General features: G+C 38.5%; 1 protein-coding gene across 2 annotated transcripts; it reads left to right on the top strand.

Annotated features, from left to right (window-relative positions):
* The first annotated feature begins 820 nt into the window (after positions 1 to 820).
* Positions 821 to 18,640, top strand: LOC139974687 (beta carbonic anhydrase 1-like). Of its 2 annotated transcripts, none has more exons than XM_071981961.1 (5): positions 821 to 976; positions 7,297 to 7,764; positions 10,986 to 11,210; positions 12,401 to 12,628; positions 17,851 to 18,640. In XM_071981961.1, exons 2-5 carry the CDS (start codon positions 7,648 to 7,650, stop codon positions 18,040 to 18,042), a joined length of 762 nt encoding a protein of 253 aa, XP_071838062.1. In that variant the 5' UTR covers positions 821 to 976; positions 7,297 to 7,647; the 3' UTR covers positions 18,043 to 18,640. The 2 variants fall into 2 exon arrangements, with proteins under 2 accessions (XP_071838062.1, XP_071838063.1); XM_071981962.1 differs by having other exon boundaries at positions 823 to 976; positions 7,561 to 7,764.
* The last annotated feature ends 14 nt before the right edge of the window (positions 18,641 to 18,654 follow it).

Here is an 18,654-nt window from a genome sequence, read left to right as displayed (position 1 = left end):
GAACAAGTTAACTTTATCAGTGACTTTTAGGGCAAGTTTCCCGTGGGGGGCGAAAACTTTGTCAACCTCTCAGTGTTGTTGGACTTAGGTTTTTTTTGAAAATCGTTTTACGTGCTAAGTCAATGGGTGTAAAATTGGCAAAGTTGACATGCTTGACTAGCCCCTTGCCCCCATTAAACGAGGGAAATAGCCCGATGAAGGGGGTTGTGGTAAATTTCGTATACACCCTCTAAACGTTGTATTAATTTGGGGGCGAAAAGATGTGGCGTTTTTCCGTGGGGGTGAAAACTTTGTCAACCTCTCAGTGTTGTTGGACTTAGGTTTTTTTTGAAAATCGTTTTACGTGCTAAGTCAATGGGTGTAAAATTGGCAAAGTTGACATGCTTGACGAGCCCCTTGCCCCCATTAAACGAGGGAATTAGCCCGATGAAGGGGGTTGTGGTAAATTTCGTATACACCCTCTAAACGTTGTATTAATTTGGGGGCGTAGAAATGTTGCGTTTTCCCGTGGGGGGGCGAAAACTTTGTCAACCTCTCAGTGTTGTTGGACTTAGGTTTTTTTTGAAAATCGTTTTACGTGCTAAGTCAATGGGTGTAAAATTGGCAAAGTTGACATGCTTGACGAGCCCCTTGCCCCCATTAAACGAGGGAATTAGCCCGGTTAGGGGGGTTGTGATAAATTTCGTATACACCCTCTAAACGTTGTATTAATTTGGGGGCGAAAAGATGTGGCGTTTTTCCGTGGGGGGGTGAAAACTTTGTCAACCTCTCAGTGTTGTTGGACTTAGGTTTTTTTTGAAAATCGTTTTACGTGCAGTCAATGTGAGATTTTGGACACAGTCAAGATTTGTGTACTACTGCTTGAGATTTAGCCTCTGTTAGCGCTATAGCCCCTACTGAGCCCACTGGGTGCCTTCATGTCGTCTGCTGATGAGAAATCTTTCCATATATGCATATTATTAGGAAATATTTGATCGTAAGTTCATTTGAATGAGTTTCGACGAATGGGTACAATTATTACTCCGACGAATGATTTCTTAAAGTAGAAACGTAGTAAACCTTAGACATTTTTTTCGCAATCTCTTTAGTCCGACTAGGCCTAGATAATTACTGCATCCCGAGTATTTATGCATGCTTTCATATGATTACGTAAGGTAGTAGTAATTACGCGATACTTATTACGAATACGTAAGTTCATTGGCGCTAAGCTAAGTAATAGAGAAAACTTCATAACATATACTGTATAGGCTAGGCCATAATGTTTGCAGTAGGTTGGTTTATCTTAACTGTTAGTAGTAGGTCCAGCTCAGCCAAAGTACTGTAAATAGAACTAGTATTAGTAAGGGCCTAGGCTTATGTTTAGTATGAGATGTAACGCTAGCCTAGATAGGTCTAGCAGATGTTTCTGTGGGAGGCTGGAAATTGGATTTTTATCCAAATTTCCGGAACTCTTACCCTTAGCGACATCATATCACTTGTGTCTGTATCTGAGTGATGTAGCCCATGTGTATGTCTTCCTGATTCACTGAGATTGTGACAGAAACAGCTGTTGAATTGGTACCTTTACTCTTTAGGCCTACTGACATAGTTGAGTGAACATTGAATGCTTTTTCATGATTACTTATAACATATTTTCTGAAATTTCGATCAATATCGGGCTATTTGTGATCAAATGCCAAAATCATTTAGCAAAATTTTCAATGTCATGAGTAAACCAAGGAACGGTAACTCCTGTGATCAAAATTTGTATATTTGTCACAGGCCCTTCAGTCACTTTAATTTCACCCTGCTGTGATTATTTTCCCTAAGAAAAGTATGTAAAGAAGTGAGATATAAGACAAGTTTTGGTGACAATACAATAAGTCATGAATGTTAATTAAGTCATGTTATATTATCGGCACTGGCGTAGGAAGGTATTTTTGTCAGGGGGGCTGATGCATGATGGATTGTGATCGCCGTCCTGGGGGAGGGGTCTTAAAAATTTCCAAAGGGGAGGGGTTCACCCCCTCCCCTTTGGGATGGCCTCCATGGCAAGTTATACTACCAGTGTTATATAACTGTAAACAAAGCAAGTGCTAAAAAAGTAACACAAGTGCTCAAAAACACAAGGTTTATGTTTCCTTTTTATAGGTGATAAACATCAAATTATTAATAAAAGGTCATAATGAAAGGGTTTTCTAGGCATACTTTATACTGAAGCCAAAATTATATGAAGTATCCTTTAACTATCTTAGAAAATAGGAAATATTTATATAAAAAAATCATTCCTGGCAGCAGTTTTACTGACAAAACCTGTCAATCAGTGGCCTGCACAGGATTTCAAAGGTGTGGAGAGGACAAATAATAGATTCGCCTGACAGATTTATAGATTTGTAGAGGCATGGACCTTTATGGAATGGCCAGAGGTGGATGAAGGATTTTACAAAGTAGGGGATGTTGCCCTGTTGACTCACTTGTAGGGGAGGGGGAGGAGGACCCTCCCCATTAAACATTACAAGAATTGAGATCATATGGTGCATTCTGAGGCATATTTAACCAAAAAATTAGGTAAATATTTTATTATGTCTGATGCAAGGTGCTGCAAATCAATAATCTAGAATAATTTAAAAAAATATATCGAGAGAATGATGATGGCGGTGGGGAAGCATGCCCTCCTCACCCCCCCCCCCCCCATTTTACATCTGTTCCTTTTCCTCCCAGGTTGAAACTTATCAGGTTGCCGTTCCTTGTAACATGACTGCTCATGCCTATCCAATCTGTGTTTCCCATTATAACCATCACCACTGCCTCAAGTACTTACTACTTACTAGCTGTATAATGGACACATTGTCAATCCTCCTATTGTGTCTCTGTGGTTTGCAGTCACCCTTAAGTTAAGTCAGCCTCCAGAGCCTTCTTCTTCACAGACCCACAAATGTCTAGGAATTGAGAAAGTTAGTGGTAGGCTATAGGTTGGGTGGAAGTACTTGATTCAAGAGTTCACTTCAAATTCAGGCAATTGATGGTACAACTATTCAGAAATACTGAGGAAGGATTTATGTGTTAGCGAGTTGTAGATTGAAGTTGTTGTTGCTGCTGTTTGAAGCAATCAAACTAGAAGCAGCACAGGGTGACAACATATGTGCTGATGTAGTCCCAGAGTAAAACAAAGATAAAGGGATATATATTAAAGACATTTTTTTCATCATTCAAATGTTCTTTTAGCAATTAAGAGCTGCAATCTCTAAAAAACCTACAAAATTTTGTTTGTTTCATAGCCATACCAATAACAATATACAGTTTATCATCTTCAGTTGACTACATGACCCCTTTTACAGTAAGTCATGTGAAAAGCAGTACATTCTGTCTCAGCTATGTAAGTGACAATGATTGGTTTAAGTCTAAGTAAATTCTCCTTACAAGTGTGGATAAGAACTGTGATCCCTTTCACAATGCTAAGCAGCTATTTATATACATATAGGCCCATTGCATATCAACGTCAGGTGTAATTCTTTGAGCTATAAAAGAGTTGCATTTTATCACATATCGTCTGGCAAGTTAGGAGTTTTCTAAATTGCATCGTGTTAATTTGCCAATAAGGAATCCATGTGACAATCAGTGGGCCATAGCTATATAAATTCCTGTCTGAAGTTGTGTAAATGTACCATTAGTTGTGTTGAGCTTTGTGCAGGCAGAGTTTTGTGGCAGACGACCACAAGGCAGAGAAATATATCATGGAAATTATAGTAGTAATAGTAATTCCATTGTGTGCCTTTTTGCCCTATGACAGTAGCATTCGGCCACCTATATGTACTGTACAGTATCTTTACCTCAGTATGAGTGTTACAGGTCTCAATGTTTGGGCTATTTACTACTAGTAGCCTAATGCCAGTGGATTCTGCTGTTTACCAACTGGTGGGGAAGTGGCACTGGCCATTTTTTTCCAAGTAGAGACTAGGTACTTAAACACATGGTTAACAATCCTCAATCAAAGAATCTGCATTATTTCTACATCTAACATAAACCCTGTATTACTGTCTATTTGTATTATCAGCAAATATTATTAGCCTGCTCAAAAAGCCTATACATACAGTCATGGGCGGCAATCATGGGGGGGGGGGGGACGGGGGGGACATGTCCCCCCAATATTTTAGGTAGGGGGATATAGTATCTAGTATCCCCCCCAATAATTGGTGGCATAGTCTTTTTATGTGGCTATAAATAGAAATAATGCGTGAGATTATTTATCCAAATCATATTTGGCGGTGGCTTTAACTTCATCCAACACATGCTGCATGAGGTAAATGACTCTTCGTGGTCGTTTCTGTGATCTGTGACCATATAGCATGTTGTCACTCATGATTATTATCATAATGTGTACATCTCTTGTGTATGAGTGTAAGTACGACCAATCATATATATGATCCACATCGATATGGGTTCAATGTGTTTCCATTGGCCTGTTTCCTACAAGATTTCTAACCGCAGGCGCGTAGCCAGGGGGGCGAAGGGGTGACCGGCCCCCCCCCCTCGAGCATATTTTTTGTAATTTTTTTTTATGATATTGAAGTTTTATAGTAGCCATTATAAGAGGTTTTAATATTTGTACACCAATAAATTAACTGTGTCTGAATTTTCTAAAATTCCCTGACCAACATTCTTCATCATACTTTCCTCTACTCGTGCAATTTTGACCGGTCTCTTAGGGGTTGAAGGTTTTTTTTTCTATATTGGTTGTCCATAGATGATATTTTGTGCAACATTATGGGCATGTTTTGAAGTGAATTTATTATTCAAATTCTGAACAGATAATGGGCTTAAAACCTTGAAAAGTGGGGCTTTCGGATATTGTGGGCCGTTACATAGTATTACCTTCAAAAGCAATGATCCACAGGAGATGGGATGAGGTCGAACATGATGTGTGACTGGTGACAATCGTGAAAAAGGTTATGAATGAAAAAAAACTATTGGGAAAAACTTGGTTCTCAGGCAAAAGTGTACACGTATCTGGTTGGTCATTTTCAAGCAGCGAGAAGTGCCATTTCCGGTGATCTGGGGGGGCTACCAAAAGCAGAAATTTTCTTGTACGCTGCGCGCCAACCGATGGTGGCGCTTCGCTTAGATAGTAATGTACAAATAATCACGAAGCGCACAAACAATTTTGGGGATGAAAGTTGCTACACCCCTGCCCTCAAGAAAAAGTCCCCCCCCCCCAATATTTGAAACAAATCGCCCCCCCCCTGCATACAGTAGCTGATGTATGTTGTATTTCAAGAAAATACCAGTAAGACCTACTTGATTTTAGCAAGAAGATTTTCAGCAAGTGGCTTAGATTAGAAATTCTATGCCTGGTATTAATCTACAGCTCCTCCTTCACAACGATGTTTGTTTTATATTGATTTCAAAGAATGTTATGCAATCTCAAGGAACAGCTTACAGAATATGAAGCCCTGCAATTTATGCCCTACAGTAGTTTGCCTGTTAAACAAGGGGCTTGTGAATTGTATCATTAATGAAATGCAACCTGCATCCCATTGCTATTGCCATTGCAGAATCCGACAGCCACCTTTCCAGATATTTATTGTTGGCTTCCCTAACATTATGAAAAAGAAAATTAAACAAAAATGGTTGTAAGTTTTCAAAGAACATGTCATTGTGGAGGGCTATGAAGCACTCAAAACCTTGGCAGACATTGAGAAGTCTTTATAGTAGACAAATAAAAATTTCAGAGGTGTATAAAGCAGACTGTTTTTTTAAATTTTTTATTCAAGTTTGAGCATATGGTAATCATAACTTGAGCTTTTAGCATATTTTGGACAATGGCAATTTCTACAAATAATACTAGTGTTTCATTATCTATAGTAAGGCCACAATGTGTGGTTTTAGTATTCCACAGTACTAGACTGCCATGTACTCTGCATACATAATTTATACACATGGTAGTCAAGCCATACCTCTACTTCCTTTGTGAATCTGGCTTGTTCAACTTTACAATTGCTCTTTCATGAGTCAGAGGGACAGACTAATGTTACCTCTTATCATTTTTGCAAACATTTTATGTACATGGTATGACATCTGTTTGCAAATCATGTTTGTAAACATGCTACAGAATAGCATGTAAGTAAATGGTTTGAACATCAACTGGTCCTGTGGTGAAAGTAACAAAATAAACAATATAGAACATGTTTCAGAGGTGGAATCATTTGAGTGAATCACCTTGTAACTACCAACTAGTTGGTGATTGTACTCCATTAGTCCAGAGACTGAAACAAAAATATTTGGAATATCACCTACACTTTGAGTAGACAAAGCAATGCTCTAAATTAAAATAAAATAAAAAAGTCCCCCCCCCCAAAAAAAAAATTGTCAGAACTGTTTTTTGCACTAACAAGCACTAACGGTGAGCAAAAAAGACAAACATATTTCTCGTCCAAACTATTTAAACAAAGTGGAAAGAGAAATGTGGCCCCTACTTCCTAGTTTGAAAAGGTTGGTACAAGAAACATTTTTTTTATTGGTTGTTAGTGCGTGTAAGAGATTCTTACATTTTGATCCTGGATCTTTTCAAAAGCACTGCAGACTGACAAACTTTAAAAGTAACATTAATAAGTGTTACACAAACTCCAGGGACAGACAGGTTACAAGTTAAATGGTAAAAGAATAATATTCTGGCTGATATAAGAGGATGTTGAAGTGAATTCACAGCCACAACAAAAGAAAGTCGCGAGGGACAAAGTTTTGAGCAACAAAATTACGAAGAAAGGCGTAATCAGTAGACGGTCCTTTCGCAGACTCCCGTTAATAAGTTTCTGTCATAGTTGTTCCCTGAGAGCTAAATATGGGCGATTTGAGGAGTGTTACCTACAATTTATTAATTGAGTGGATATGCTGTTTGTTCTTGCAAGGGTCAGAAAGATGAATAAATGACTATCATGCACACCTGAGTAAATAGAGAGTTTGAAAAGTTGTCAGTACATCAGGAATACTTCTATCTGAATTAGAACATTTATTGCAAAGTTTACTTTATTACGGTAGAAAGGTTCCTTGTGTGTAACTTGCTAATAATGAAAGACTCCGAATGAAATGTAAATTTGTTTTACATTTGGTTGTATGTGTGTTTGTTCACCCTTATAAACCTTAATTCAAATGAATTAGGCTTAAATTAATGCATGGCAGAGTAAGCCTTGTAACCATTTATCTTCTGCCAATTAAGGTTACAACCTCAACTGTGTAACATTATAAAGTTTTAAATGCTTGTTGATTATTTTTTGTACTTGAGAGAAGATAACTCAAACCAATAAGCTTTCCCTTCCACAGGATGTTTGAAGTAGAGAACGAGCTGGAAGTTGCTGGTACCATCCTGTCATAGACTGAAGTAATTTATGCTGTTTCCACAGATGGTTGTTTAGAGGAGTGGTTGCTTACAGCTCTGATGAAATTTGTTTTGGATAATTCAGATACTGCAGAACTGTGATAGTCTTGGCTATAAAAAGTATATCTTTTGACTTTTCTAAAAATTCACTTTCATGAATATCTTATCTTCCAAATTGATCATACAATACTTGCTGGATTTGGCTCTAGGAGTAAACTTTCTGGCTGGTGCACAGATTTTAGGTATTGGTGGGAGTAGTGTAAATTAAAGGAGGCAGCTGAAGACCAGAAGTAGCCATGGCAACCGGGAGCTCTTTAGCACAGAGTCTCAGGAGAGTCTTTACGATGAGCCCAAAGGTTCGAAGTGTTGGACTAAATTGTCACCGGACAAATGCTACGGTGTCCTATGCTGAGGTGAGTACATTTACTCATTGTAAGGCTGTTTTCCTTTCCAATAATGTACAAGTGAGAGTCTACTTTGAATTACGTGATTATTTTGCCAAGATATGAATATTCATATCCTTTTTCTTTCTCCCCATTATCTTTATATTTCTACTTTTTAATGGTCACTAGTGGTTTTAGATATTAAACCTTTTTTTTTATTGTCTTTCATATCTAATATTTTTATGTGTTAGGTTTTCTTTACGACTTGTATGTGAGAAATAAATTTGAATTCTGAACTCAACCTTAATTGTGATTCCAGTACAGAAACAAGTTTCAAACTATCATGGATATCAATGCAATAGAAATGTGACAAATGTGTTTGTTATAAAGTCAGGTTTGTTTATGTGAGCTGAAATTTCAAAGATACTGTACTTAGAATTTAAAGCATAATAGGCAATATATGTTATGAGAGGTTGAGTGAATCACAATGGGGATGGTTATGCTTATGCCAAGGTAACTATCTTCTGCTCACAATGGGGATGGTTATGCTTATGCCAAGGTAACTATCTTCTGCTCACAATGGGGATGGTTATGCTTATGCCAAGGTAACTATCTTCTGCTCACAATGGGGATGGTTATGCTTATGCCAAGGTAACTATCTTCTGCTCACAATGGGGATGGTTATGCTTATGCCAAGGTAACTATCTTCTGCTCACAATGGGGATGGTTATGCTTATGCCAAGGTAACTATCTTCTGCTCACAATGGGGATGGTTATGCTTATGCCAAGGTAACTATCTTCTGCTCACAATGGGGATGGTTATGCTTATGCCAAGGTAACTATCTTCTGCTCACAATGGGGATGGTTGTGCTTATGCCAAGGTAACTATCTTCTGCTCACAATGGGGATGGTTGTGCTTATGCCAAGGTAACTATCTTCTGCTCACAATGGGGATGGTTGTGCTTATGCCAAGGTAACTATCTTCTGCCCACAATGGGGATGGTTGTGCTTATGCCAAGGTAACTATCTTCTGCCCACAATGGGGATGGTTGTGCTTATGCCAAGGTAACTATCTTCTGCTCACAATGGGGATGGTTGTGCTTATGCCAAGGTAACTATCTTCTGCTCACAATGGGGATGGTTGTGCTTATGCCAAGGTAACTATCTTCTGCTCACAATGGGGATGGTTGTGCTTATGCCAAGGTAACTATCTTGTGCTCACAATGGGGATGGTTGTGCTTATGCCAAGGTAACTATCTTCTGCTCACAATGGGGATGGTTGTGCTTATGCCAAGGTAACTATCTTGTGCTCACAATGGGGATGGTTGTGCTTATGCCAAGGTAACTATCTTGTGCTCACAATGGGGATGGTTGTGCTTATGCCAAGGTAACTATCTTGTGCTCACAATGGGGATGGTTGTGCTTATGCCAAGGTAACTATCTTGTGCTCACAATGGGGATGGTTGTGCTTATGCCAAGGTAACTATCTTGTGCTCACAATGGGGATGGTTGTGCTTATGCCAAGGTAACTATCTTGTGCTCACAATGGGGATGGTTGTGCTTATGCCAAGGTAACTATCTTGTGCTCACAATGGGGATGGTTGTGCTTATGCCAAGGTAACTATCTTGTGCTCACAATGGGGATGGTTGTGCTTATGCCAAGGTAACTAGTGCTCACAATGGGGATGGTTATGCTTATGCCAAGGTAACTATCTTGTGCTCACAATGGGGATGGTTATGCTTATGCCAAGGTAACTATCTTGTGCTCACAATGGGGATGGTTATGCTTATGCCAAGGTAACTATCTTGTGCTCACAATGGGGATGGTTATGCTTATGCCAAGGTAACTATCTTGTGCTCACAATGGGGATGGTTATGCTTATGCCAAGGTAACTATCTTGTGCTCACAATGGGGATGGTTATGCTTATGCCAAGGTAACTATCTTGTGCTCACAATGGGGATGGTTGTGCTTATGCCAAGGTAACTATCTTCTGCTCACAATGGGGATGGTTATGCTTATGCCAAGGTAACTATCTTCTGCTCACAATGGGGATGGTTATGCTTATGCCAAGGTAACTATCTTCTGCTCACAATGGGGATGGTTATGCTTATGCCAAGGTAACTATCTTCTGCTCACAATGGGGATGGTTATGCTTATGCCAAGGTAACTATCTTCTGCTCACAATGGGGATGGTTGTGCTTATGCCAAGGTAACTATCTTCTGCTCACAATGGGGATGGTTATGCTTATGCCAAGGTAACTATCTTCTGCTCACAATGGGGATGGTTGTGCTTATGCCAAGGTAACTATCTTCTGCTCACAATGGGGATGGTTATGCTTATGCCAAGGTAACTATCTTCTGCTCACAATGGGGATGGTTATGCTTATGCCAAGGTAACTATCTTCTGCTCACAATGGGGATGGTTATGCTTATGCCAAGGTAACTATCTTCTGCTCACAATGGGGATGGTTATGCTTATGCCAAGGTAACTATCTTCTGCTCACAATGGGGATGGTTATGCTTATGCCAAGGTAACTATCTTCTGCTCACAATGGGGATGGTTATGCTTATGCCAAGGTAACTATCTTCTGCTCACAATGGGGATGGTTATGCTTATGCCAAGGTAACTATCTTCTGCTCACAATGGGGATGGTTATGCTTATGCCAAGGTAACTATCTTCTGCTCACAATGGGGATGGTTATGCTTATGCCAAGGTAACTATCTTCTGCTCACAATGGGGATGGTTATGCTTATGCCAAGGCAGTGCAGAGGGTTTTATATGTATTCTCTCTCTTTCTTTGTGATTGATTTTCTTTTTCTTTTGCTATTGCATGTAACCTGTGTATAAAAATGACACAAGTTACTACAACATGAATAATATATAACATTTAAAACTTAATTCTCAAAATAATGAAATTATAAATGCCACATTCAATTACAAAAGCCATAACAACCTGAACAACCAAGAAAACAATTCTATTTGTTTGTTTTTGTGGCCATTCCATGTTACCTGTGTAATAAAAGTGACACAAGTTACTACAACATCTATAAATAAAGAAATTAAAAAACTTAATTCTCAAAATATTGAAGTGAAAAGTCAATTCTAAATGCCATAACAACCACAAAAACAAGGATAAGAAATCTGTGATGTTGACTTGGAAGTCTTTAAGAAAGCAAAGTCTTGGACTGTTAAAGCATCTCTTCTTTTTTTCCTTTTTTATTAATATCCACCATTGATTTCTCTATAGCCCACAACACTCCTTATAACCTGCATGGACAGAAGGGTCAACCCAGATGTGTACCTAAAGATGGATCTTGGATCAACTTTTATTCTTCGCAATCCTGGCAACTTTGTTCCTCATGCAGCCGATGTTCCAACGTCTCAGAGCAGTAGCGAACTTGCAGCTCTAGAAATGACGGTCAACATGCTGAATCTTAAAAATATTATCGTTTGTGGTCATTCTGATTGTAAGGTAAACATTTCAGACTTTCTTTTACTCCATCTAGGGCAGTGGTCATCAAGAGAGGATCTGCGAGCCAAATCGGTTTCCGAATATTAAAATGGGCCTACAGTCTTTCACATATTGAATATGAAGTCACTTAGGCCCTCATAGGCTTGAGCACACCCTACCTGCCTACATGAATGTAAGAGACTGACTTCGGTCAGCTTGCGGCTTTGATAAGCCAACAAGGCTTCTTCGCGAGTTCCTGCTTGCAGGAGGATCTAAAATAGATACATACATACATACATACATACATACATAGAGAAAACTCATCTGGGTATCACTCAAAATAAGCAGGAAGCTGAGGGGGCTGTGCAATATCACACAATAGGCGCTATGGTAATATGCTGAGGAGTGTTAGCTCAGTGTTTAACGCCGGCACCTTTCAATCATAAGGTCCCGAGTTCGAGTCACTCCAAGATTAATGTAAGTCGTCCAGTTGCAGAGTTGTTGACAATTCATAATCATGGACGTTAAATATGAATCTAAGAGACTGACTTCGGTCAGCTTGCGGCTTTGATAAGCCAACGAGGCTTCTTCGCGAGTTCCTGCTTGTAGGAGGATTTAAAATACATACAATACATACATACATGCACATCGAACAATCAAGCCAAGATATAGTTATTGTGTTTTAGGGCTCTCTCTTGCCACTTTTGCTCCAAACAATGTTTCTGCCTGGCCCGGTAGAGAAATCAATTGAGAACCTAGGGAAATCAAGGAAACTATAGGGAGGAATAGATAATGAGCAAAATGAACATCTCACACATAGGACTAACAATCTATTTCCAACACTAAAACCATCTTACTGTGAGTGATGTCTGTCAGATTTGTTAATGATGTATATATATCAAGAGTTGAATTATTGAAAATATACAGAATGTTGTGAAATTTTGAGTGATTGACTCATTATTGATGATGTTCACAGAAAGGTTCTCTGAGATATTTTTACTTCCTTGATGTTAACTGCTGCTGAATTTATTGCTTTATGTCTTCAAATGCCCTCCACACAATTCTGTTGGTGTCAGTAATTACCTTTGAAAACCAAAAAATATAGTTGATTAATTATAAAGTAAACTCCAAGTAATGTTTGTTCTATAAACACAAAATATATCCTCATAATCGATGTCCTTTCATATAACATTCGATGTGTCATGTTCAAGGCTATCCATACGCTTCGTGGACTGAAACAGTGCTGCGTCCCTCCAGAGGCCCACCAAGGTCCACTGGCAACGTGGCTGAAGACCGGAGGCAAACGCACCTGGTACAAATACCTAACTGAGCAGCAAAAGGAGGGGTACCATACTATGTTCAGTAATATCAGTGACAGTAGGTTCATGAGCAGACTCGACCCAGAAAGTAAACTCTGCACGGAAGATAGAATATCTCAGGTGAGTCTCAGAAAGTATTTGCCCCCCCCCCCCATGGATGGCTCCATCTTATTCTATGGCAACTCACCAAGTACTTAACCCTTGATAGTCCATCGGGGCAGGTCTCAAAATGTGCTTAAAAAACGAGTTTCGTTGCACATATTTAGTACCAAGGTTTGTTGGTTGGAAGTTGTAGAGGGATGTCCTAGGAACACTTTTCACGATGTTGGATGATTGGAGAGGTGTTATTTTTCGAGTAAACAACAAACAAATGACGTCACTTTTATACGGTGTACGACGATTACAACAAAGCAGTTCCTTGTCACAGCAACACGAAAACGGCATTTAAATGCATTTGAACTTATTAGAACCAAGATGCTTTTGTTGACAGGTATAGAGGGATGTCCTGAGATTATCTTAGGAGTTGTTGGATGCTTGGAGAGATGTTATCTTGTTGGTAAACAAAAAAATTACCTCACTATGAAGTGTGGGCTAAATTAAAAATCAGCAACGACTATTCACAGCAACATGATAATAGTTTTTAAATGTTACTAAACATATTTAGAACCAAGGTTTGTTGGTTGGATGATGTGTAGAAATGTCCTTAGAATACTTGAAGAGTTGTTGGATGCTAAAAGAGGTAATACTTTACGAGTAAACAATAAACATATGACGTCATAGTCCATCAGGGCAGGCTTCAAAAAGTGCTTAAAATACGAGTTTCGTTGCACATATTTAGTGCCAAGGTTTGTTGGTTGGAAGTTGTAGAGGGATGTCCTGGGAACATTTTTCGCTATGTTGGATGTTTGGAGAGGTGTTATTTTTCGAGTAAACAACAAACAAATGACGTCACTCTTGTACGGTGTAAGACAATTACAACAAAGCAGTTCCTTGTCACAGCAACATGAAAATGGCATTTAAATGGTCTTGCACTTATTATAACCTAGATGTTTTTGTTGATAGTTTTACAGGGATGTCCTGAGATTATCTTAGGAGTTGTTGGATGCTTGGAGAGGTGTTACCTTGAGTGTAAACAACAAATGACCTCACTACGAAGTGTGGGCTAAATTGAAAATCAGCAACGACTATTCACAGCAACATGATAATAGTTTTTAAATGTTACTAAACCTATTTAGAACCAACTTGAAGGTTTGTTGGTTGGATGTTGTAAAGAAATGTCCTTAGAATGCTTGAAGAGTTGTTGGATGCTAAAGGAGGTAATACTTTACAAGTAAACAGTAAACATATGACGTCACTGTTATAGGTTGGACGGCAATCCAAACTCAGGAGTTCCTTGTAACAGCAACATGGAAACGACATAATTTAATTGTTCTTGCACTTATTTAGAAACAGGAAGTGTTGGTTGAAAGTAATGGAGCGATATCATGATATTTAAATAGTTGTTGGGTGCTAGGAGAGGTGTTATTTTACGAGTAAACAATATACATATGACGTTACTCTCATACGTTTTACTATAATGAAAATAGAGCAGTTTCTTGTCACAGCAAGATGATAACATAATTTAAATGTTCTTGCACTAACAGTACTTAGGACCACGTAATGTTGGTTGAAAGCTATATAGGAACGTCTGAAGAACATTTTAACAGTTGTTGGGTGCTAAGAGAGGTGTTATGTAAAGAGTAGACAATAAACAAATAACGTCATTCTTATACGTTGTACTGTACGACAATTAAAACAGAGCAGTTCCTTGTCACAGCAAGATGATAAAATAATTAAACACAGTGTTAAGAACCAGGATGTGTTGGCTGAAGTAAAAGAGGAATGTCCGAAGAATATTTTAAGAGTTGTTGGATTCTTAAAGCAGTGTTATTTTTCGAAAACAACAAATTTATGTTGTGTTAAACATAATTTGAACAAATGCATTTTTAAACACTGTCCGTCTCCTGAAGTCTGCCTCGAGACTCACCTTTAACGCAAATGTAGCTGGTCAAAAACGCAGTGACCAGGCAAAAATATATGTTTTTAGGTTTGGGAAAATTACAAGTAGCACCTTCCCATGAGAGAAGGAACGGATGACTCTGAGATCATGGGGACAACTTGAAAAGGCGAAACGCTCACACAAAAGTAAACATAAGGAAAAATAGTAGGTTTACTATGCACATGAATCTTGTATTAAAAACAATGGGGTCACTTAAACTTAAAGAAAAATGTAAATGATATAAATGGGTAACTAACAGATCAGAGCTGTTACGTCTAACAATAAATCCACTGAACTTATTTGAAAATAAACTGCCTAAAAGTCCTAAGTTAGAACACAATCGCGGTGTGGGTCAACCAAGTAAAAAGTCGCGAAATATAATTACTTCCTTGGGTTACTTCGATCAGAGGCAGGTTCACTCTGTTGGGGAAGTCTCTGGGGTAGGTTTGCTCACTGAACTGCTCTTGACCAGCTTGCTCTTCACTCCCTGGTATCTGGGCCCATTGACCTATCAGCTGTCAATTAAGTTACTAAATAATTACCAGGCACATTACTTAACCCGAATCTAAACTTATATATGGGTCTCATCAGTGTCCTTAAATAAATTTGTTGTTACACATCCATCACCAAGAATATTCCTACCAAAACAAAATAGCTATTAACCTGTCTATTTCTCCCACAGTTCTCAAAAGTGATAGAGGCTTGGAGCCATAACATGTATTCCTAGAAAACAAGGGCCACACAAAACAATAACTATGTTCAAAAATGACAAAGGTCACACAGGGCCACCTGACCACAAACTGTTGCCCTGTAGTAGTAGCATAAAAGTGAAACTTTAGGGAACTCCTCAGTCTACCAAAGTAAGTTATTCATTGTCAAATGAATAAAACAAAATAAGAAAAAGAACGGAAAAGATCAAATGAATTAAACAAAATTGGAAAATGAAAGAAAATGATCAACATAAACAACACCAAAACATTGACCATGTTATGCTTTGGTTACACAAACAGTCCTTTCTGAGTGATATGACTTCCTCGTCACTATCAACATGACCAACACCCAAAGCCACTTGCTTAGGAAGAAGTAGTCTTCCTCTGTTATGTGAAGACAGAATGTCTTGGGCAATAGCACTGTCATCCTTTCATCACAGCAGCTTCTTTGAGCTGTTTTTCAGCATCTCGTGTCAGACACTGAGACAGCTGTTCTGTCTGCCCGCTAACATATCTTCTTCCTTTTGGAAACTTGAGTCCTGATTGTGCCAGAGAAATCTCTGTAGAGGGAGCACCGCAAATATCCTTGTCTTTGGCGCCGATGGGCCTGCAACAAATAAAAAAAAAATTGGTTTGGTTGATACAGTATTTTGAATTATCCTGTTGATCACACTGTGGTTCACATTAATTGTCTACACTGGAACTCAACTGACTAATATGCCTCCATTTATTTCAGTGTAAGTCTGGAGCCATGAGCTTGGTAGGGTATAGTTACAAACCCACACACTACAAAGGTTTGAGAACACATGCAATGCTACTTGACCGGATTTCCCATACTAAAAGAAGGCCTCTCCATACATGCATCAAAGTAAAATAAACCAAGCATGATGCTTTGATATGAAATTTTTTTTTTTCCAAATTTTTAAAGAGCTGTAATAAGGCTATAGGTGCAACTAAATCGAGTGCCATGCTGATGCTAAATTAGCTGGAAACTTACATATGCCAACTCTCTTTGTTAGGTGTACAAAATACAAGAAGGGATCTGAGACTAGGCAATACTGTAGCATTGCCTAGGCCTATTTACTTAGTGGCCTGTATATAAGCTACATTTGTTTGTGTGTGTGCCAGTAGTACCAGCAGCCATGGAGACATGCTCTGGGCTTAGTTAGGCCCTGTTTTGACAAATTAATACAAGACTAGAGGCTAGACCATAGGCCTAGGCTGACATTGAATATTGATAGGCCTAACGTTAGTCTGCCTATCGAACCTACACTGGTGTTGATTTCATTTCTTTGTTTCATGACAAATAAAACACGACATAAATATAACAGATACCAGTATATAGTAGCTGTCGATCTATCCTTCATGGGTGCTACGTTAATCACTTCTGGTCTAAGGCAAACTAGTAATAGTATAGTATTGAAGAGCCTTGTCCTAAATTTTCATAGTTGGCATTTGTATCACTTGAGGAAGTTTCCTTGTCACAGTAATGCTCTAACATGAGTATTAGTAACAGGCCTTGAATTACCTTCATCGTTCGTGTACTGAATCATGGAAGCACCTTCTAGGTATGAAAATTTGCCACCCTCAATACTGCTTCATATCTCGGCACAATTGACGTCGGTTTGCCAACTGTTGGCTGTAAATTTCATTAGACTTTCAGCCCATCGTTCTCTTGTTATGCAGTACGTTATGCAGACTAATTGTAAACACGTACAAACGTTACATACACACAGTCTGTGCATAAACATCACGCCGAGCCGAGCAGTTTCTGTATCAGCTGACATATCACATGCCATACAATAAGGATTTTGATTGGCTTTTGAGTGAAAAAATCGCTGCGTTCGGAGAAGTCCTAACAACACAAAGCGGACTAAATGAGTCCGTCTTAAACTGCTGTTTACTCTTAAGATAACACTTCCCGAACCATCCAACATCGAGAATTGTAATAAGCATATGAAAACACACCATAATATGTGATCAAACCTTGGTACTAAATATGTGCAACGACAGTGAACGATATCGAGCCTGCCCCGATGGACTATGAGGACCTGTTGGTATCTTGTTGCTAACTTCAACAGACGGTGAGCAAACATTTGCTGAGTAGTGTCACAGAAATTGTTTGGATGGTGTGAGGATTTTGTAATAGATATGAATTCATTCCTGGAACTTGCATGTTTAAAAATACACCAAATGTTTGACTAAAACAATTGCGACAGATATTCAACGTGATGACTCAGAGTTGCACTATGTACCACAACCATCTGCTACTTTGATCTATGTTTTGTGAAACTGTCCCAAGTATTGTTTGAGATACTGCATAATGTAACTACCTTAATACCAAAGCTTGGCTTAAATTCTCTGGTTCAAATTCCGAATTCTTTGTTCAACTTTCCCCAACGAGAATAATCAGTCTTACCATTTTTATGAACATCGACAAGTCAAATTGGTTTGTAATGCATCCCAGTCGGTAAATACAGAATAACATCGCTTTTAAAGAAATGTGGGAAGAAAATTGTCATAGTTTGCTTTATACAAGAATTTTGGATGTTGAGATAAATAAATGATTGAATTTTCTTTTGTCGTGTCAACAGATTAATGTCTTGCAGCAGATAGAGAATATATGCTCCCACAACTTTCTACAAGATACTCTGCGTGGGAATTCCGTACAACTTCAAGGTATGTGGGTTGATGTCCATGACCAGACCACGCACATCTTCAATTGGCAGAAGATGCGGTTCATAGAAGTGCAGAATGTCAAAGAGCAAGTTCATGACAGGACATGACAGGCAATAAGTGACGTAGGGAGGTATTTAACTCACAAATACAAGAAAATGGCTGTTCAAATTTATTTAAAGTGTGACGTAACATTTCGGTCACATCCAGTCGTATAGAAAGCTCTGAAGATTATTAACATGTTAAATTGTTATATCTGACAACCAGAGAACTTCTGTGTGAAGCAGCAAAAATATGTCACAGTTTAAATTTAAATATAGAGTAAAATGCTGTCTTTGAAGTTGATCGTACTGAGAAACTGCACAAATGTTTCCTAAACATGGTTGCAATCTTTTAAGCATCCTTCCATCATAGTTATTTGTTGATTACATTAGAAATACTAATCAGAGAGCCTTGATGGTCAGAAGACTTAGAGGAAGGCACTGTCTTTTGTTTTGAAATTATATTTATTAATACTAATTTATAATAATATTAGTAATGATGAGACTCATTCATCAAGACCATTTCCTGTATGAATAACATAAATATATCTGTACCACTCACAAAGAGTTACAGGAACAGAGAAGGTTTTAATAAAGGAGAAAAAAGCAATATGATAGAGATGCGAGAGGGGAACGTCTTCTCCAAACGGTTTACGAAAAGTTTTGTTCCACTCATAGGCG

Source organism: Apostichopus japonicus, chromosome 10, assembly GCF_037975245.1.
Source record: "Apostichopus japonicus isolate 1M-3 chromosome 10, ASM3797524v1, whole genome shotgun sequence".
NCBI classification, from domain to species: domain Eukaryota; kingdom Metazoa; phylum Echinodermata; class Holothuroidea; order Aspidochirotida; family Stichopodidae; genus Apostichopus; species Apostichopus japonicus.
This window is presented reverse-complemented; position numbering and strand designations above follow the sequence as displayed.